This window comes from Sebastes fasciatus, chromosome 12 (genome assembly GCF_043250625.1).
Source record: "Sebastes fasciatus isolate fSebFas1 chromosome 12, fSebFas1.pri, whole genome shotgun sequence".
NCBI lineage: Eukaryota > Metazoa > Chordata > Actinopteri > Perciformes > Sebastidae > Sebastes > Sebastes fasciatus.
Window position 1 is genome coordinate 34,532,553 of NC_133806.1, and position 22,848 is coordinate 34,555,400.

The following is a 22,848-nucleotide window of genomic DNA, read 5'->3' on the forward strand; positions in this document are numbered from 1 at the left end:
GTGTTGAACACTGAAATTACTTCATAGTCTCTTTCAGAGGTGAGCAGGGACAAAGAGTGATGATGTGATGCCCTGATGCCAGTCTTCCACCAGTAGGCCTTGTTATGGGAGGGGGGATGAGGGGCCTGTTACGCCCCCGCCTAGGGGGTAAAAGGACGTTCCCTCCTCGGTCCCCAAACTACAGTCTCAGGACTACATTTTAATTTTAGTGAAAAAGATTTATTACTAAAAATCAAGTTAACAAACAATAAAATGAAACAATATAACTCAGGGTGAACAAAGGCCAAAACAACAAACTAAATCATTTATCTGACTAACCCTGAACAGAATGACAGGTACTAAACCTGGCTCCCTAGGATACAGCAGAAACAGGAGAAAAGAGGGCAGTTCACCTCAACCACTGAAGTCTATCTTTAGCAACAAAGAAAACCTTCAACAAGTTACACAATGACGAAGCCAACCAGGGCTCTAAGGCTACTGATTCAACTGTAGATCACAGCTTTAAAGGGACTATTTTTAACTTTCAGAAATGCTTGTTAACAGCGACACCTGTGGCCGTGAAATCAACGAAAGTCAGCGTCGGGCTCACGCTGGCTCGCTCTAAATATACCTGAACGAGCATCGCTCAACACAGTGAGGAGATACACGTCAGCTAAAACCACAATATCACTCTATATTTCAGCTGCTTGGCAGTAATGTTAGCTGACCAGACCAAGGTCTCTCCATGAACATGGTTTAGATCTGATCCTAGTGTTGGCTTTTCCTGCCTAAGTGCAGGCTGATGCAGCGGGGCTCTACAGCGTCTCCGCAGCCGGAGAGAACAGAGGAGACACCGGCACCCGGTCGGTAACGAGAAGACAACGTAACTCTCTGAAGAACTCTGTCACTTCACAAGACACGGGAAAGCTCTGTTGGTCTGGAGGAGCTGCAGCATTTATTTCTGCACAAACGTCCCCTGTGCATTCACTAGATATTCTCAGAGCTAAACTAACTCTTCTGCAGTGTGGAGTGAGCGCGCGTTCACGTCTAGAGGTGGAGGACGCGCACGCTGTCTAAGTGAAGGAGAGCAGGCAGCGGAGACGAGGCTCCGGCCACACGCGAGCGCGCATATTCGAACGCGCATGTGTGCCGACCCGCTACATTTATACGCTTAAAAAGTTACAAACAGTCCCTTTAACACAAAAGTTTGGAGGCCGAGGACAGAACAAGGCTGCTGTCCCACTGATGTCAGACTACCTGAGCATTTTAAACTGCAGAGATTATGGTTGGACCAATCAGCAGCCGACACACCCCAGACCGATCCCACACCTGCAGCCAATCAGAGAGAGAGCACCTAGATGGGAAACAAAGATCCTCACCAGACAAAGACACTCACTCTCACACAAAACACAAACACATTTCAATATACTATATATACTACATTCTATACTGACTGTGACTGATAGCAGTTAGCGTACATTTTCAGAATTTCAGGGTTACCAACGGTGTTCGCCAGCAGCAGTAGTCTGAATCCCTTCAGCGGCTGTGTGTCTCAAATAGTCGCTGCCTTGATAACTAGCTGCACACGGACCACAGAGAGATGTGCCCAGGCTTTTCAGGTCGGTAGAATCTAATGTTAACGTTTTCTCTGTTGATCCAGCTGGTTAGCTTGCTTCCATGGCTGCTGAAGGCTGTGTAGTGCTTGAGTGCCAATTTGTTGCATAATGTGGTAATAGGGGTGTTGAAATGGTCAGTGGACGGGATCATACCGGCCACAACAAAAACAGACGTTCCGGACCGGAATGGAAATGTCAAAGGAGAACATACTGGCTGAAGCATTGTTGTCGGAGAAGCCACTATTTCAATTTAGCATGTTTGCTTAATCTCTGATGACATATCATGGTCATTTTATGATTTATTACAGTAAATATATGACACATTTGTCCTTTAATGCATAAACCATTAAATCCATTCTGAATAACCTTTCAGAAAGTATATACTGTATATGTATATATTCTTCTGCTGCAACACAAAAATGATTGATCAGGAAATGCTCTGATTGAATATTACCGTGGACATGTATCTGTCAAAATTAAGATGTTTATGATTCTGTTGAAGTCCCAGTCAATTTCTGCAGCATGCTTGACTTCACAAATATCCTATTCACAACAGTGAGTGGCCTATAGAGGAAGAGAGGGATCAATAGTGAGCACACAATCAATGTCATCTATGATGAATGATGACTGTCAGGTAATGTACAGTATTGATATCTTTCTGTTGTGTTTCTAAGAATATTTGTATAGTTGGATCAAGGTTTGCTGATACGAAGGCAGACTGTTAAGATGTGCTGTGGATAATATGAGAGAGGAAAGAGGAAATAGAAAGACACTGAAAGAAAAAGATTGTGTTTAGGACAGAGAATATAGGAGAGGGTCGGGGGGCTGTCGAAGAGAAACGGATTTCATTAGACATAAAGTGACAACAGGAATATATCCCTGCAGCTTTCTTATCCTCACTCTAATTATAACCACCACCGCCAAATGAATCAGGAGGAGCTGTTACCTCAATTACTGTGGAAATGTATGTACATATATTTGAAATTTCTTATTAGGAAATTCATTGCCCTCACGGGAGCAGGACTGTAGCCTACCAGTTGTAATCGGGTACTTTCCAAACAGCAATGACTCTTCAGGCAAAATAAAACTTTTAAATGTTGTTTTTCTTTGTTGTTTTCCCTACAGGTCTGATTCGGTTGCAAGAACTTATAAAGGCGCCGTCCCGGTACAATATCCGGTTAAAGATCCGGCAGCTGCCTGCAGAGACCAAGGATGCTAAGCCGCTGTTAAAAGAGATGAAGAGAGGGAAGGAGTTCCACATCATCTTTGACTGTGGCCACGAAATGGCTGCTGGGATTCTGAAGCAGGTGTGTGTGTGTGCGTGCGTGTGTGTGTGTGCGTGTACATATTTGTGCGTGTAGCTCTACACACGTGTGTTCTTACATCCTTGTGAAGGTGGGAAATACAGCAGGAGACAGTTGTGAGGGTCTGAATAGAAGCAAAGGGCCAAGAAGACAGCGTCATCTAAAGCATACTTCCCTGTGATGCTTGAAACTGCAGCTTTACACGTGTGTTAACACATTTTGTACCAACAATACATGCAATTGTCTGTATGATTATGTGGGATATGTTTCAGTCCTTAGGGTTCAACCATAGAGATACAATAGGAGTAGAATGGATGTTGAAATGTTTTCCGTGGTCATTCGACTAGTACAAAAGAAAATGGCAATTGTTGTTAATTGTTATGGTGACAACAGAACACACATCAGTATTCACACATCAATTTTGAACGACTCATTTTATAGTCGGACCGAATTTCAGCTTCTTCGGGCGTCGTTTGCCGTGCAGTGTACGGGGGAGGGACCGAGGACCGATTAACTCCTCCCGACCAGCCGTCAGACGGTCGAATGAATTTCTGACATGTCAGAACTTTTGGTTGGCTGTCCACAGGCTGTCACACAGTTGAAGCAGAGCCACAAGCTGCCTCCCCAACGTGTCTGTTTTTCTGCTTTTCTTACAATAATTAGAGCGTAGCTATCAAGAGAACAATGTATAATAGATATAGCTAGTAAAGCCTAGCTAGGTTAACCTCCAACTCTCTGCAAAATGGAAAAGCCATACTGTCCACGTCTTCCTCGCCACCTGCGAGTCCATATACGCCGGCGCCTCTTTTTTTCACGACGTGTCCACACAGGAAACGTCAGCAGCGCGTGGCGGCTGCGGAACCTGTTGTTTTTTATTTTGGCGTCCATGTTAACAAGTTACAGCAGCCACAAAGCCCGAGTGAAGGTTAGAGTATTTGTGATGCCCTGTAGCTTGTCTAGAGTGATGTACAGTATTAACATATATGCAGGGTAGCCTGCAAGGAAAAGCTTGTACATTAGACTTTAGCTTTCTTTTCACAATTCTACACAAAGGCTTTTCCATGCAGCCCAAGAATGTCATCAAAAGAAGAACTTTGCTATGAGTAACTCAATTAGCAAGCATTCATATTTTTTCTGCTTGCAGGATTTATCAAATATTAAAGACAACATGATTCACCCCCAGGACTCTGTCACTCTCCTAGGGTTTTTAATCAATGCCTGAGTGGTAGATTGCTGGGGAAGGTCAAGGACTATACTCTCATTAATAATATCAGAGAGAAACCCTACTAATGGGTGCTAATGAAAGACTTGACTGTCCTGCTCTGATATTCTCATTACATGACACACCCATAACTTAGAGATTGTAAGTACTCTTCATCAGCTAGCAGCCTTTACCCCCAAAATGTAGAAACAACAAGGAAGAAAATCAGACTGAGAATCAATATTAATGTAATTTCTGTGTAGCCTACACAGAAATTACAGTGTCTGGTAAAGAGATTGTAGCACAACGACTAGCAGGGGAAATACTGTGAAATATTCAAGAATTAGAAAATGGTCTATTTAAATGCGTTATATTTAGGGTTCACACATCACAAAAAGCGAGAAATGTATTGAAAATCAATAAGGAAGGTAAAATACAGCGGAAAATTGGAGTGAACAGTCAGGAGAGAACATAACCTTTTGATAGTGAGGACATATCATTTGCGTAAAACAATTTGAACAAATCTGCTACAACCAAAAAAGAGGTAAACGTTCAACATTTTGGGTGTTTACAGCTGCATCCAAACTGAGAGCATAACTTTTCCGATTTTTCACTGCGTCCAGTTGTTGTTAAAAATATAGTTCCAACGCTAACAGTTTACAATGCTGAAGGAGGCTTATTAACCAAAACGTACAGTCAACAATGAGTGTTCGATAATAATTCGATAAACAAAAGAAGGCTTTTCATTTTGAGCTAATGACCAGGGAACTGGTCAGCTCAGAAGATGACTGTCTCTTGTTGATTTCATTATCTGTAGCTAGCTGGTGTGAGCTTGTGTTGGTTGAAAACTGTCCCCAGCTGACTTCACTTTTTAATGATTTCAGCTGCTTTTTTAAAAACAAAAATCCTATTACATGGTTTTAAATATGCACATGATGGCACACAATACCGTGCTAAAGGCTGAGGCTAAAACCGCATGTCCCAGCCAGAGAGTCAGCATGCATCCACCAGCTACTAATCCCTAGAACATAGTAATAAAGGAGAAGCATTGTTTCTGTGTTTCATGGTCAAGCTAGTAAACTCTATTATAGTACAGTATTATAATAATAATAATAATAATAGTAATAAATTGCGATGTAACCTGGATGGTTTGGATACTGCTTACTATTCACCTCATTCCACACTGCCCACTTTCAATAGTTCCCCTGTTCCTCCGTCTTTCATCTGTCACATCAACTAGGTTAGCTAGGTAGTTAGTTAGCTAGGTAGTTAGCTAGGTAATTGGTTAGGTAGTTAGTTAGCTAGGTAGTTAGTTAGCTAAGCAGTTAGCTAGGTAGTTAGCTAGGTAGTTAGTTATGTAATTAGCTAAGTAGTTATGTAGTTAGTTAGCTAGGTAGTTAGCTATGTACTTAGCTAGGTAGTTAGTTAGTTAGCTAGGTAGTTAGGTAGTTAGTTAGCTAGGTAGTTAGGTAGGTAGTTAGCTAGGTAGTTAGTTAGTTAGATAGGTAGTTAGGTAGTTAGTTAGCTAGGTAGTTAGGTAGGTAGTTAGCTAGGTAGTTAGTTAGCTATGTAGTTATATAGGTAGTTAGTTATGTAGTTTGCTAGGTAGTTAGTTAGCTAGGTAGTTAGCTAGGTAGTTAGTTAGCTAGGTAGCTTAGCTAGGTAGTTAGCTAGGTAGTTAGTTAGGTAGTTAGCGATCTAGTTAGCTAGGTAGTTAGCTAGCTAGTTAGCTAGGTAGTTAGTTAGCTAGTAAGGTAGTTAGCTAGGTAGTCAGCTAGGCAGTTAGTTAGCTAGTTAGTTAGCTAGGTAGTTAGGTGGTAGTTAGCTAGGTAGTTAGTTAGCTATGTAGTTATATAGGTAGTTAGTTATGTAGTTTGCTAGGTAGTTAGTTAGTTAGCTAGGTAGCTTAGCTAGGTAGTTAGCTAGGTAGTTAGTTAGGTAGTTAGCGATCTAGTTAGCTAGGTAGTTAGCTAGTTAGCTAGTTAGGTAGTTAGCTAGGTAGTTAGTTAGCTAGTAAGGTAGTTAGCTAGGTAGTCAGCTAGGCAGTTAGTTAGCTAGTTAGTTAGCTAGGTAGTTAGGTGGTATTTAGGTAGTTAGTTAGCTATGTAGTTAGCTATGTAGTTAGTTAGCTAAGCAGTTAGCTAGGTAGTTAGCTAGGTAGTTAGTTATGTAATTAGCTAAGTAGTTATGTAGTTAGTTAGCTAGGTAGTTAGCTATGTACTTAGCTAGGTAGTTAGTTAGTTAGCTAGGTAGTTAGGTAGGTAGTTAGCTAGGTAGTTAGTTAGCTACGTAGTTATATAGGTAGTTAGTTAGGTAGTTTGCTAGGTAGTTAGTTAGCTAGGTAGTTAGCTAGGTAGTTAGTTAGCTAGGTAGCTTAGCTAGGTAGTTAGTTAGGTAGTTAGCGATCTAGTTAGCTAGGTAGTTAGCTAGCTAGTTAGCTAGTTAGGTAGTTAGCTAGGTAGTCAGCTAGGCAGTTAGTTAGCTAGGTAGCTTAGCTAGGTAGTTAGTTAGGTAGTTAGCGATCTAGTTAGCTAGGTAGTTAGCTAGCTAGTTAGGTAGTTAGCTAGGTAGTCAGCTAGGCAGTTAGTTAGCTAGTTAGTTAGCTAGGTAGTTAGGTGGTTAGGTAGTTAGTTAGCTAGATAGTTAGCCAGGTAGTTAGTTAGGTATTTAGGTAGTTAGTTATCTAGGTAGTTAGCTAGGTAGTTAGCTTGGTACTTAGGTAGTTAGTTAGCTAGGTAGTAAATTTGGTAGTTAGTTAGGTAGGTAGTAAATTAGGTAGTTAGTTAGGTAGTTAGCTTGGTACTTAGGTAGTTAGTTAGCTAGGTCATACATTTGGTAGTTAGTTAGCTAGGTAGTAAATTAGGTAGTTAGTCAGATAGGTAGTAAATGAGGTAGTTAGTTAGGTAGTTAGCTTGGTACTTAGGTAGTTAGTTAGCTAGGTCATACATTTGGTAGTTAGTTAGCTAGGTAGTTAGCTAGGTAGTTAGTTAGATAGTTAGGTAACGGAACTGTTTCCTAAACCGGACTGTTTTCTGCTAACATTAGCGTTATTCTGTTAAGAGTTATAGTAGAACTACAAACATAAGTATTCATGATTGAAATGGTGCATTGTTTTTAATCAAAAGACACATGACTAGAGCAAATGATTGAAAAGAGGATAAAAAATATTTATTTAAAAGCAACAAAAATAAGATAGAACATGTAAAAAATTAAAATACATAAATTAAAAATTAATTTAATTAAATATCTGGACACAAATTACATTTAAAATAATCATAATCATCGTCATCCAGCTCCTCGTCCCAGTCCACGCACATGGTGTGAAACCATGTGTGGCAGTTGTCGCACTGGACCCACGACACCAATCCCTCCGAACTCCCCGGAGGGTCAGGTTCCCTGCACGGGACCGTGGGAGGCACAAGAGGGGGCAGAGGTGGGTGAGGGACCGGCGGTGGAAAGGCCGGAGCTGGTGGCTGGAGCAGCCCGAGGGGCACTGTTCTGCTACGGCTGGGGCCGCCAGGCAGGGTAGAGGAAGTGGTTGCTGGACTGGTGTCTTCGGCCCGCTGCTGCTGTCTTCTGGCCAGAGCTTGGGCCTCCCGACTTGCAGCACGGTCCTCCGCCTCCTCGATGACGTCGGACATCTCCTAAGCCGTCAGTATCTTGGCCTCGGTGGTGTTCCTCCTGACCTTTCCGGTGTTTCGATGGTAATTTATTTCGGCCACGAGGTGGGCCAGGTCTACTGTGATTCGGCCTGATGTTACCAGGGGATGGGTGAGGTAGGGATTGGGAGGAGGAGGGGCAGGTGGCGGTGGGTTCTGGGGATTGGGGATAGGGGGTGGTTGACTCTGGGGCTGGGGGGTCAGGACAGGGGCAACTGGGGATAGGGGATGTTGGGAGGGGTGGGTAACATCAGGCACGGCTCAGGAAGATGCCGATGGGGTTGGCGGAGGTGGTGCGGAGGAGGTCCCACGCCGCGGCCCGGACGGCATGACCCGTGACCAGTCGATGGCCATTGGGTCCAGAGGGTAGAGGCCACACCTCCTGAACCCAGCCACCACCATTCTCCGATCCTTCACCCTCTTGTAGGAGTCTCTTAGGACCCTTGAAAACTGTGGCTCACTGCTGACAGATCTCCTGCAACACCAGAGAAATCTGTCTTCAAGGGTCTAAAGAAACTCACATCCAGAGGCTGAAGGATGTGAGATGTACTGTATGGGGTAGCAGACACAGGAGGATGACCCCCTCCCTCTGTGCCGCCCGGACCACCTCTGGATCCAGGTGGATCCAGAGGTGGCCTGCCTATACGCATGTTTGGTCCCCTGGGGCACGATGACCTTTTTATTCTTGCCGAGTCCAGCTGAAACCCTGTCTCGTTGCAGTTGTATATTTGACGGGGTTTCTCCCTCAGCCCATGCTCCTCCAGGGTGGTGGTGAGGAGCCTGAAGTACTCCTCGATGGCCCCCTTCTTTGCACAGGATGCCCTCCCACAGTCAATTATGTCTGGGTACTGGGCTGTAAGGCGATGGTGGTGCCGCTCCCTGAAGTTTATCCACCACGTCTGGCCAAGTGGGGTCTTTAGTGCGTCCTGGTAGCAGAGGTTGTATATGGCCAGAGCGTGGGCCAGGACCTGAGGCTTGAGTCAGTGGAAACCCGTGACTGGCAGAATACAAACAGTATTCTACCAGGGAATACTCATCTGCAGGGGTGAGGAGAGTCCTCTGACCTTGGACACAGTCAGATGCCACCCTTCCACTGACTCGCTCACTCAGGCTGGACTTCGGGACCCCAAACATGTGGGCTGCATGCCGTATACTCCGCCTGCCTGCTTCCACCTCCTGGCGGGCCTGTTCCATGGCCTCCTGGGTCAACTTCCTCGTCTTCCTCTCCCTCTTCCGGATCTGCCGGATGTTGGGCATCTGCAAATGCACATTAATTTTTTGCACAGTCAGATATAAAATTCAAAATTAGGTTTAAAGGCAGATTTCATGTCTTGAATAAGGTTGATAAATTCTATAAACTGTCACATTACCACATGTAGACATGCATATTTACCACAGGCATGGACAAATATATACTGGAAAAACAAAGTTCGGAAACTTGTGTTTGATGGATTATTTCTCTGTTGTTACAATGCTAATTGGCATTGTATTTTACATCGTTGGAAAGCCTGTTTATTTAACTTCACAATGATGTCCAACTTGAAAGGATCATGCATTTGTGGGATGAGCAGCACAGCTGATTATGTGGGGAGTGCCCAAGAAAAATTTGCCAAAATGCTCCGTCAATGGTAAACAGTGTATTCTCCTGTTGGTGTTGACTCTTGTTTTGAGTTGTTTGGTGGATTGGATGATTGAACTCTCTATCAGTAACAAGGAACAAACAAGACATATTGGCAATTTTACACTTTATTCATTTAATACACCGTCAGGAGCCTCAGTAGCGGTGGAAGATCCATACGCAGCCACAACAGCCTGGCACCTCCTCCTCATGCTGGTCACCAACCTGGTCAAACGTTGCTGTGGGATGGCGTTCCATTCCTCAACCAGGATTCGTTGCAGGTCAGCCAGCGTGGTTGTGTTGGTCACTCTAACACGTACAGCACGCCCAAGCTGATCCTACAAGTGTTGAATTGGGTTGAGGTCTGGACTCTTGGCAGGCCGTTCCATTCTCTCTACTCCCACATTGTGGAGGTAGTCTGTGATAACCCTGGCTCTGTGGGGGTGAGCGTTGTCATCTTGGAGGATGAAGTTAGGTCCCAGATTGTGGAGATATGGGATCGCCACTGGCTGCAGAATCTCATCCCGATATCTCCCTGCATTGAGATGGCTTTCAAAGCTGTTACTCCATCGGTGCAACAATCAGCATAGCGTTCTCCGTGTTGTCTCCATACTTTGACCCTGCCATCCAACTTTGGCAGACAGAACCTGGACTCAACACTGAACATGACATTCCCCCACATGTTCAGGTTCCATTGTCTGTGTTGTCGACACCAGCGCAAACGGGCCTGACGGTGAAGGGCAGTCATTGCAGGCTTCCTGGCAGCCTTATGAGAATAAACTGTTTACCATTGGCGGAGCATTTTGGCAAATTTTTCTTGGGCGCTACCCACATAATCAGCTGTGCTGCTCATCCCACAAATGCATGATCCTTACAAGTTGGACATCATTGCAAAGGTAAATAAACAGGCTTTCCAACGATGTAAAATACAATGCCAATTAGCATTGTAACAACAGAGAAATAATCGACCAAACACAAGTTTCCGAACTTTGTTTTTTCCAGTATATTTACCTTAGCCACAGCAGCATTACAATTTCTACATCCATCTTTTCTTTTTGACATCTTGATGCTCCTGTAAAGGAAATTAAAAACTCTCTCCCACACAGACACACATGTTACCTACCTTCACTTACATTAACTGTTTCTTTTTCTCTGTTCTGCTTTTCTCTGTCTCTTTCTCTTTCTTTCTTTCTTTCTGACTCTTTTCCGCTTTTCACTGTCTCTTTCTTTCTTTCTGGCTCTTTTTTGCTTTTCTCTGTCTCTTTCTTTCTGTCTCTTTTCTGCTTTTCACTGTCTCTTTCTTTCTTTCTGGCTCTTTTCTGCTTTTCACTGTCTCTTTCTTTCTTTCTGGCTCTTTTCTGCTTTTCTCTGTCTCTTTCTTTCTGGCTCTTTTCTTCTTTTCACTGTCTCTTTCTTTCTTTCTGGCTCTTTTCTGCTTTTCACTGTCTCTTTCTTTCTTTCTGGCTCTTTTCTGCTTTTCTCTGTCTCTTTCTTTCTTTCTGTCTCTTTCCTGCTTTTCACTGTCTCTTTCCTGCTTCTTGCTTTTCCTTCTTCTTGCCCTCTTCCTTCTCTCTCTCTCTGTTCTCTATTTTTTTAGCCAGGAACATAAACCATACAAGAGAGAACGTTGAAAGGCAAAAACACAAATATATATATATATATATATATGTATATTGGAGGTTAATCTATAACTAATATTTCCAATCATAAGCTTTCAACACATGTACAGAGACAGTTAGTCAGTCACTCTCTCTCACACACACAAACATTATTTGCATTATTTATTGGATCATTATGCATAAATATACTTCATGTAGCCTGGCTTATGAACAAGAAAAATGTTAATGTTATTTATGTCTGCTGTCATGTTTCAGAGCTAAACACACAAACAAAACAGCTGCCTGCCTTCACTAATGCTACGGGATCCTTTCTTCGTCTTTTCCCGCGGCCACAACTTTTTTTTCAGACATCCAACATTTCTGCCACTCTTCACTTGACAACAGATTATGTCACACATGATCCTCTATCTTCATTGGCTAGACAAAGCAGGGTAAAGCTAGCTACGAATTGCGCTCATAAGCTAACTCATATTAGCAGTACAGTGAAAATACAGACACACTTTTCAGGGGAAAGATCGTCGCCCGAGCGCAACTAAAGTGTTCTTACTGCATTATCTCATCAAAGTCACTTTCCTGTAGTAATTCAACATGTAAACGGCCATACATATAGATGAAATTTGACACATAGACATTTGGATATTTATAAATTGATTATACTTACACTTCAGTTGCAATCTCCGAAGGAAATGACCGCGAAAAGACCGGAAAATGGTAGTTAGCTAGGTAGTCAGCTAGGTAGTTAGCTAGGTAGTCAGCTAGGTAGTTAGTTAGGTAGTTAGCTAGGTAGTGTAGTTAGCTAGGTAGTTAGCTATGTAGTGAGGTTTGTTTGGTAGTTAGCTAGGTAGTTAACTAGGTAGTTAGTTAGCTAGGTAGTTAGGTAGGTAGTTAGCTAGGTAGTCAGCTAGGTAGTGTAGTTAGCTAGGTAGTTAGCTAGGTAGTCAGCTAGGTAGTTAGCTAGGTAGTCAGCTAGGCAGTGTAGTTAGCTAGGTAGTCAGCTAGGTAGTTAGCTAGGTAGTGTAGTTTGCTAGGTAGTTAGCTAGGTAGTTAACTATATCAGAATCAGCCATTATCAATTATTGGACAAATGAACACCCCGAGAAAGGGCTGGGCTACGATGCTGCGCTAAAGAAGTCCCGTTGTGAGGTTGTCAGATTCAGGTCATTGCTGGTTATAGCTTTGTGTTTGATGACTTGTTAGCTAACGCTAGGGGTGACCCACAACAATCCACTAGTGTATCTAAGGAGGCTGATTCCACTGTCAATGGTTAAGAAACAAAGGATCATTCCATTTGGGCTCTATGGGGTTAATGCATGTCTGATTGGACCAAAGCACCAATTTCACGAGCTAGTTAGCCAACAAGCAGTTGAACACATAGCTAGCTAGCTAGCTTACCTGAATCTGACAACATCTTCATCACCCGACGTGACTTCTTTAACGGAGCATCATGGCCGAGCCTCTCTCATGGTAAAGGTGTTCCATAGCTATTAGAACTGAACAGGATGCAAGTTATCTATTGATTTGTTTTCATTGCCCATAAGACACATACAAAAAATCGGAATATAAGCTCTGAAAGGTTTCCGGCACTCTTCTGTTATCACAAGGTCCAGGAAATGGCACTATGTGAATCACTAGTGAGTGGGCTGCTTCTCAGACAGAATGCTGGGGGCTTTCTCAAGGTTTCCCACCTGGTAGCAGCAGCCATTATCACATCCTGCCTGTTTAATCATCCTTTCCACACAGTCCTAATCTGTGATTCATATTGATTTAGTGAGTCTCAGCACGGCAGGCAGGACTTTGACACCACCATATAGTGCCATACATCTGGAATGGGGTAGCACACAGCCAGCACACACACACACACACACACACACACACACACACACACACACACACACACACACACACACACACACACACACAGTCTGGATGATAATAGAATAATGTCGAGAAAGGTTCCACTTCAGAATCTCATCTCAGAGGTGCATTTTTAGAGACAGATTGCCTTGGTAATAGTGCAAATGAGTACATATTCCTCACTTGGTAAGATGGATGGAAGTAACAGACAGATGACTAAAGTGTGACTGAACGTGAACAGGGAGGCAGTCATGTAAAATTACATTGATCTAATCAGCTTAAAATAGAAAATGAAGTGTGAGTAATAGTAGAGTATAATAGTGTTGAGTATTGAACCTCAGTACTCTTTTTGTACTGACTCTTGCCATACCAAGAATCAAAAACGTTTGCCACGATTGCCACCCCGACCTCCACACCCTTACTTTCCGTTTCCCTACATAAAGGACGTACTACTTCCCACGTTGGCACTGCATGTAAATCGTTATGTGCAGAATTGTCAAATATTGACATAATTCCTAGGATAATGGGCTGCATTAACATATCCATCTGTGTGGTGATCTAACACAAAACACAAACCCTGGCACATTTACAGTGATTGTTGCTATACATACCACTCTGGTGCGTGCACTTTTCCTGGTCGACATTGCCAATAAAGTCTGTTCCAAACAGAGCCAGCACTGGAAGCATCATATTACACACCATGCTTGTATTTTCACACATTCAAATCAACAGCATAAGTATCACACCTCACTAGCTGTTTTTTTAAATGTTAACACCAGCTTCCAAACAATCTCCACCGTGGACCTCATTATTGTAGGATGACTTCCCTATATGTGTTTCCCAGATGTCCCACATCTATATATTATCCTCCATATTTCCTTACATATGCCAAGTGATGAGACTGAGCTCTGTCTTTTGCTTTATTTAGCTGTTTTTCTTTCTGGTGGGTGTTTGTTTCTTATCTGTGAGCCTGTGGCTGCAGCAATGGAGCAGAATGTATGCCTCTTCACATTACATGGTACTACAGCCATTAATACAGCCACACAAACAGACACGTCTCTGTGTGTGCATGTGTGCAAAATATGACAAAATATTGTATCTGCTTCTCTATTCATTTATAAATCTCTCCCTCTCCCAATCTCTCTCTCTGCCTCCTTCTGTCACTCTCTTTCTTAGGCTCTCGCCATGGGGATGATGACAGAGTATTATCACTATATCTTCACCACACTGGTGAGTAGAGAACGAGGCTGTGCTGCACAGTCGCTTTGTCATCAGGTCTAACTCAGAGCTCCACATTCCCATGAAGATTTGTTGCATCCCAAAGAACGAGATTACGCTGCTCTTCAATCTTCATTTTCTCAGCTATTCATTTTATATCTATTACCTTGGATCGTTCTTTTTTCCCTTTAATGCCTTTTCCAGAGTCTAAGATAATAATAGCGTGGTACTTTGTGACATCAAGATAACTGGTATTTTTTTTCTTTTTTTCTTTTCGTCTCCTTCCTTTTCTTAAAGTTACTATGAGGAACTTTTATCTGGTTATGGAACAGTCTCAATTTAATACCGATGCTGCCTGTATATGACCTATATAAGCAAACGAGACCATCAGTGAGACGATTGAATATTTCTACATAATTATTCTTAAAGGTACAGTGTGTAAACTGAGTGCATATATAGCACATTTATATAGCGCTTTATTCAATGCAATTCATGCCAGGCACTGGTCTTACTATCAGGAGCAAATTGGGGTTCAATGTCATGCCCAAGGGCATTTCCACATGTGGACAGGAGTTGGGGTTTGAACTGTCCCATGTGATTAATTCAATTCAATTCAATTCATTTTTATATACAGTAGCAGTTATCTTGAGGGAAGTGGATAAACAATTAGTGGACAAACTTCTTGACCTACTGAGCCACGGCCACCCTTTTCCCGTAGAACACCATTATAAAAGAGACAGCTGTAAAATAAACAAGCTCAATTGTTACTCTTTGTTACCTCCATAACCTCCTTCCAAGGCCAAGAGCCTTTTTCACCGGGGTTGGTTTGTTTGTCTGTCTGTCTGTCTGTCTGTCTGTCTGTCTGTCTGTCTGTCTGTCTGTCTGTCTGTCCTACTGTTAGCAGGATTACTCCAAAAGTTTGCGATGGATTTAAACGAAATTGTTTGGAGGGGTGGTGTGTGGCACAAAGAACAATCCATTAGGATTTGTTTAAGGAGTCCGATCAGCCTGAGCATTAAAACCACAGGGTATAACACATGCGCAGTGTAACTGATGATGCGTTGATGACACGTGACCCAGCCTCCTTCTGAGAGCAGAGAGACATGTGTGTGGATGTGTGTGCGGAAGCCACTGTTCGTCCGCGGTGAGAAAGAACAAAGCGGTAGATGACGGGATGAGAGACAACGTAGTGTAACGTTATACAGACATAACAAGGCTGCTGAATGAGAGAGGCATCCGCCGACACGTTACACAGAAACACACCGTGTTATCAATAAGCCGACCACCCCACGGTACCGCCAGCTGGGAGCTGGGATCTGTTTTTAGAATCAGGCACCTTGGCGGAGGTCTGCGCTCTCAGAGTGCCATTCTAGTATTATGATTTTTTTTCAAACCATGAAGCTTTTATATCTGTAACATAAATAATATTTTGATGTAAAACATTTTTTGTCTACGTGCCGAGCAGGACCGAGCAGGAGAGGCCAGGGAAAGAGACACTAGTGAGCATGTGCAGCAAAGTAGGAAAAGAGAGAACTTGTTAGAGTATGTTGTATGCTGAGGAAGGGTGAGAGTCATGTGTTTGACAAAGACAGCTGAAGACGACAGCAGGCTAGCCCTGCTAGGTCATCTACTTGTATTGTAAGAAGTTAATTAGTGAAGAAGCTCATAACACAACTGTCCTTGAAAAATGAGTCAAACTCCACAGCAAAGGGACATTTGTAGTCAAGCTTTTAATCAGCCTGCTGTGTTCTTAATTCTTTCACCTCTATTTAGTTTTGACAAGCCAAACTCCCTCCAACATATGATATTATACCTTTATGAATATTCAAGCAAACATAACTTCTACTTCATCACTCTGAGAACGCAGACCCCCCCCCCCCCCCCCCCCTCCCCTCTCCGTACAGCTTGCGCCATCATCCACGTGTATTTCTGTTTATGCTGAGATCAGCTGTACGTAGCGGAACATCGTAAAACACTTCATTCAAACTGGACAGAAACAAAATAAAACTCTCCTAAACCATCGTTAATACTCTTTCCAACATTCACCCAGTGTGCTTTGGTTCAACTCAACTGTAATTTCACCGAGTTAAATGTGAGAAAACGCCGAATCTACAGGTGTCCATCCTTCCCTCCACCCCCCGCTCTCTCTCTGTACCTCTGCAGGCAGAAGGAAAGAGGCTGGTGACGCGTCATGAACTCATCATCAGTTACACTGCGCATGTCCTAAAGCCTGTGGTGTTAATGCACAAGCTGAGCGGAGTTATTAAAAAAAAATTCCCAAAGCCGGATCAAGATCCGGATCGCCACCAAAATCTAATGGATTGTTCATTATGCCACACACCACCCCTCCAAAAAATGTAATTCAAATCCATCGCGGAGATTTGGAGTAATCCTCCAAACGCACAAAACAACAAACCAACAAACAAACCAACAAACCAACGCCGGTAAAAACATAACCTCCTTCCTAGGCCTTCGGCCTTGGCGGAGGGAAAACAAAACACATTGAAGCACCCCTTCAATGTAAGTTATACCTTCCAGTTTCTGCTTTCCATGTCCAATATCCCAGAATGTTTCTTCCATCAGCTCAGTTTAGAATGAATAACTGGAGAAATTTCACATAATGAGGAGGGCAAAGTTTAATACCATAATAGACAACAAATATGTTACAAAGACAATAAGTTCATAATTTAGGTTGCACCAAACATCAACAGACCACCTTCTCTGGTACATCAGGAACAATTAATGCTGAGCATCATAGATAAAATGAAAAATAAAAAATAAATGAATGATATAGATTTCTCCTCACTAGTCCAGGGACGTTAATGAAAAACCTAATTATCTCTCGAGTCACTGTTCAAGCATATTCACCAGTCTCTTCCAAAGACGTTTGGAGGTTCCCATCCCACATCTATAAGAGGACATTGTAATAATAGTGTTCTAGTGCACTAATTTTACTAATATATTAGCTAGCTCACTAGCAGGCGTGCTAACTTGGCTACCCCCATCAGTCACATGACCATTTCCTTATAGGTCAAGTTCTCAAAATACTTCCATGGTCTTCCTTTTCTCCCTGCTCTTTATCTCCTCTCCCTTTGTGTCCTCCACCCCTTCTCGCTCTGCCTCTTGTTATTACTATTGTCAATATTAATCAGCAGCAGTAGTATGGAGGACGGAACCTGCCAAAATAAAAAATCAATCAATAAATAAACAATGATAAATAAATAAATATTATTAAATGCAGCTAAAATAATATTAAAAATAAATGTAGCAATTTATCAATTGATAAAATGTGACAAAATAAATGCAAAAATCAATCAATATATAAACAAATGGCTTGATAACTAAATAAATGTCATAAAATGTAGCAAAAATAATATTCAGAATACATGTTGCCATTAATTAATTGATAAAAAGTGACAAAATAAATGCAAAAATAAACAAACAAATGACTCGATAAATAAATAAATATGTAATTAAATGTAGCAAAAATAATATTAAAAATACATGTAGCCATTAATTAATTAATAAAATGTGACAAAATAAATACATAAAAGAATCAATTAATAAATAAATGACTCAATTAATAAATATATTATTAGATGTAGTAAAAATATTATTGAAAATAAATGTAGTCATTAATTAATCGATAAAATGTGACAAAATAAATAAATAAATGCCAAAATAATAAAAAATTAGTTCATGCAAAAAATAATAAAAAATACATACATGAATAAATAAAAGGGAACATTAAACAGAAGAGTAAATAAATAAGGGAATCAATACAAAGATAAATAAATAAAGAAGCAACTTAAAACAGAAATATCAATTTATGTCACATTTTATCAATTAACTTATAGCTAAACTTATGTTTAATTTTATTTTTGCTACATTTAATGATATATTTATTCATTTATCGAGTACTTTATTTATTGATTGATTGATTTTTTATTTTGGCAGATTCCGTCCTCCATACAGTAGATGCCATAGTAGTACTTATAGTAGTGTTTCTTTGTCACAGTGGTGACAGACAGTTTGAAATCTGTTAATACAGAGTGTCATCCACAGACTGATAGCTGGCTGAACAGCATCACAATGAAAGCATAAAGAGTAAAGAGAGGTGAGGCAGAAAACGGTGTCACTATTTATTTTTCACCTCAATGTGAAGGGCTGATTCAGAGTCTGTAGCTCTTCTGATATTATGTGGCTGTATCAGTGACCTTGCCTTTAGTTATCTTAGGATAAAGTCCCCTTCAATATGTAACACAACACACATCTACATACAGTATGTACACACACTAGTGAGCATTAAGTCCGTGCATCCAGTCAGTCCATGTTCCACGTTAAAGACTTGACTCTTATTGAAGTCCCATCCCACTCTCATCCTGAAGAGGCTGCTTGTGTTGCCCACGATCAAAACTCTGTCTCTCTCTCTCTCTCTGTGTCCCGCCTCCTCCCCCCCCCCCCGACCTTACTTTTTTAATGTCAAGTTCCTTTGAAAACGGAATAATTTCTGTGCTTTCCATCATGACGGCTAAAAGGCATTATTTTCAGTTTGAAATGAAACATCTAAATGTGCATGCTTTCTGTCTGCAGCCACTCGGTGTGGACCAATTTACGTGAGATAATTAAATGTCCCTGTGGTGTTTTCAGGAGGATGAGAAGTAAAATAGAAACATGAAGGAGGCAGGGGAGGTACAGTAGTAGTTGTCATTTCCCACTGTTGTGTTTGGCAGACAGAGTCCAGCACTGACAGCCTGATTCTCCCAGCAGAGTGAACAAACCAGCCATACTGAGGCTACATATGGCAGCCATTTCCCTGCCAGATTTATTTTCTCTTCACTTACCATGTGTTAAGTGTTTGGTCTAATACTGTATGGAAGGTTTTGTTCAGTATGTGCCTGACTAAAGGCTCACCACTGCCATGTTTAATGCAATCTGCTAGTTTTCATTTTATAAAACTCATATCACAATTGACTATTATTATTCTAATAATGAACATAGTACGAGATATTTAACAAACACTTATCGGTTCTTTGTAACATGAAAAGATGGATGTCAATGTCATGTCATGGTAAGTACAGCGCGGGAGTGTAAATAACAGATGAAACAGCTATAGCTTATCTCTATCCAACGTTCAAAAATCAGCCCTGTCTCCAAAAAATTACATTCAGGGAAACGGCATCGTAAAATGACGTTTTGACGTTTGTCTTGACATATCAGAAATACATTTCCAGTGACATACCGCGGAAGTCCACAGGAGGTCGGGGTGGTGGATGGGTCAATCAAACACAGGACTTTCACCCAGGAGGGCGCTGTCCGTGTCACATGTGAAACTAAAAGTCAACGCTCACTTATTTTAATTTATTTACATAACTTATAATAATAACGTAACATACATAGTCACTTTATTCCAAACTATGATGTTTCTATTAAACCTAACCAAGTAGTTTTGTTGCGTTTTTGTTTGTTTAAAACTGTGTCCATTATCAGGGAGAGAATTGTTTTTTTCTTGAAACAGAATTGAGAATGCAGTTTAATTGTATGGGAACTAGGGCTGTCTATCGATAGAAATATTTAATCGTGATTAATTGCATGATAGTCAATGGTTAATCGCACATTTTTTATCTGTCCAAAATGAACCTTAAAGGGAGATTTGTCAAGTATTTAATACTCTTATCAACATGGGAGTGGACAAATATGCTGCTTTATGCAAATGTATGTATATATTTATTATTGTGAATCAATAACAACACAAAACAATGACAGATATTGATCCAGAAACCCTCACAGGTACTGCATTTAGCATAAAACAATATGCTCCAATCATAACATGGCAAACTGCAGCCCAACAGGCAACAACAGCTGTCAGTGTGTCAGTGTGCTGACTTGACTATGACTTGCCTCAAACTGCATGTGATTATCATAAAGTGGGCATGTCTGTAAAGGGGAGACTCGTCCGTACCCATAGAACCCATTTACATTCACTGATCTGGAGGTCAGAGGGTCTGAGGGTCTCTGACCTCCAGATATGCAAATAAAAATGGCCATGCCAGTTTTTCCTCACCAAAATTTAGCACAAGTTTGGAGTGATATTTAGCCTCCTACACAGCAAGCTAGTATGACATGGTTGGTACCAATGGATTCCTTAGGTTTTAAAACTGAGCCCACTACAACCTCTGAAAGATCGATTGCATTAATGCGTTAAAGAAATGAATGCCGTTAAAACAAATTTGTTTTTAACGTGTTAACGTGTTATCTTTGACAGCCCTAGTTTTTTTTAAATGATTGTGTTTCAATTTACAACCTTGACCACGTGTTTAAAACTGTTTACAACTGCAACCTTAATATATATGTTTCCCTCCAAACGTAATTAAGAATGCAGTTTAGTTGTATGGGACCGTAATATTGTATGAGACAGGGTAGTCAAAAATACACCTACCAACACCTTTAATTTAAAGCGGACTGATTAATATTCTGTATGTTGTTGAATCAGTGTATACAACAGAATCTACAAATAACAGCTTGTGATTTTAGTAGAGTTATGTGCTCTAACACAACAGGTCATCATTCACCCAGTACAGTCTCTGCTATAGCGCCAGCTAACCCTAACCCTAACCCTAGGGCCCTAACCCTAGGGCCCTAACCCTAGGACCCTAACCCTAGGACCCTAACCCTAGGACCCTAACCCTAGGGCCCTAACCCTAGGGCCATAACCCTAAACTTAGGACCCTAACCCTAGGGCCCTAACCCTAGGACCCTAGCCCTAACCCTAGAAAAAGATCTATACACATGCATTAATGGAGAGATGTCAGAGCGAGCTTCACTTGATACTGCTTTGACACTTTGTTGTTTGCAGTTGTGAACAAAACACATTTTATCAGGTTTCTGCAAAGTGTAATCTTTAGCTCAAGCTCCATGTTGGCAGAGAACACAACAGAATTTGAAGTTAAATGACTGGATGTTTCTCTTTTGGAGTCGTAGCTATCTTCTCTTGTTACGTTTTTACGTCGACAGGCTGGTACCTTTGACTTCTCTTATCAAATAACCAGATATGTTCTAATACAGTTGTTCATCCTTTGTACTGACTATTCAAACAGAGATGGGGAAACTGAGGAGATGATTGGGACTTTTCCTTCTGAAATAACACCTCCTACTTTGCTAGCATGTACAGAGTAGGTGTTTAGACATTACCATAAAGCTCCAGGCCTTGCTATGTCAAAAGTTATTAAAAGCCCAAAAACGTTCTTATCTTTGTGGGGTTTTAGATTTTTCTCAGTAACTTTCAAGTACATAGCTGTTGATTAATGGAATCATAGTGTGTCTGTCTCTCCTCTCTCTGATGTATTTTCCTTCTCTCCAGGATCTGTTTGCGCTGGACGTAGAGCCTTACCGATACAGTGGTGTGAACATGACGGGCTTCAGGATCCTCAACACTGAGAACAGCCAGGTGGCCTCCATCATCGAGAAATGGTCCATGGAGCGGCTGCAGGCTCCACCCAAACCTGACTCTGGTCTACTGGACGGCTTCATGACCGTGAGTCTCTGGACAACATGAATGAGTAGCGAATGAATGAATGAATCCCTCCGTCCTCTTTGTCAGATGAGTTTTCATGACATGGCATTCATCTGCTCAGTGGAACAGAGGTTGTTCCCCGTTGGTCTGATGAGAACACACTCCAGTAACGTCAATTTGCTCCAATGCTTTGTCTTCTGAGGATTGTTGCCTTTGAGTTCTGGTCCATTTCGTGTTCACACCGACTTATCACAAATGAACCAAGAGGTATAACCTGACAGATAGACTTGGTGGCTTCAGTGTGCCTCATGGGTTTATTCATCTTCGTGGTTGTTCAGGAGCTCACAAAGAAGCTGGTTAGAAGACATAGTCAGAGAAACTGCATCCAGACCACATATGTCACAAATCTTTTCTTGTCTTTATTCTCTGTAGTTTCCTGGGGCAGCATGTGTCTCTGACACTTGATATTCACTTGAGAATGTTTCTAAATGCCTATATTTATATACAATTGCCATAAAATTAACATTTGATGATACACTTTATTTTTTACCTACTTAAACATTTTTACTTTTTAGACAAAATCTGTGAAGCAGGAGAAGGAAGGCAGCAATGTTCCCTCTACTATTCAGGAAAGAAGCAGAGCAGAAACATCAGCGCCCAGCGGCAGAGCTATGCGTCCGCCATTTTGGACTGAAAGCGACTACCAGACGCCAGCAACACCTCCGCCTACAAAGTGCCGTACAAAAGTAAAATTAAATTATTTCTACTCATATTCTACCGACATGGCTGGTGTTGAACAATACAAATATTATAATAATATAAAAACACAATAAGTGTTTTCAGTATAAAATGGTGGCAACAGCTGTTGTTAAAAAACACCGTCGTTTTGTCTCTTTGATTCTATACTCTTTGGTTCACTTGCTTCCAAGATGCATGGAGAAGTGAAAAAGTCTGAAGAGGTCAAAACTCCAGCAACACTTAGTATATAGTATAGAGAAGAGTATAGTATACACTAGTATATAGAAGAGTATAGTATATACATAGAACAGTAGAGCATTTACTAGTATATAGAACAACTTTACTGGGTTTAACTATGTAGTAGTAGCTCAGTCCGTAGAGATTTGGCTTGGGACCGGAGGGTCACCAGTTCAAGTCCCAGACGGACCAGGTACTGAGTGTGGACTGGTAGCTGGAGAGGTGCCAGTTCACCTCCTGGGCACTGCCAAAGTGCCCTTGAGCAAGGCATCGAAGCCCTAACTGCTCGGAC

At 41.5% G+C, this 22,848-nt stretch overlaps 1 protein-coding gene across 5 annotated transcripts in view; it reads left to right on the forward strand.

The window, feature by feature from the left end:
* LOC141779802 (glutamate receptor ionotropic, kainate 2) overlaps positions 1–22,848 on the forward strand; it is a 342,007-nt gene that overhangs the window by 132,083 nt on the left and 187,076 nt on the right. For all 5 annotated transcript variants that reach the window (XR_012596437.1, XM_074654834.1, XM_074654832.1 and 2 more), the window contains 3 exons: positions 2,721–2,902; positions 14,027–14,080; positions 21,429–21,602. Coding sequence is in view for 4 of the 5 variants with exons in the window: in XM_074654834.1 (XP_074510935.1) it covers positions 2,721–2,902; positions 14,027–14,080; positions 21,429–21,602 (410 nt within the window). In the remaining variant the exon portion in view is untranslated. The remainder of the gene's footprint in view (positions 1–2,720; positions 2,903–14,026; positions 14,081–21,428; positions 21,603–22,848) is intronic.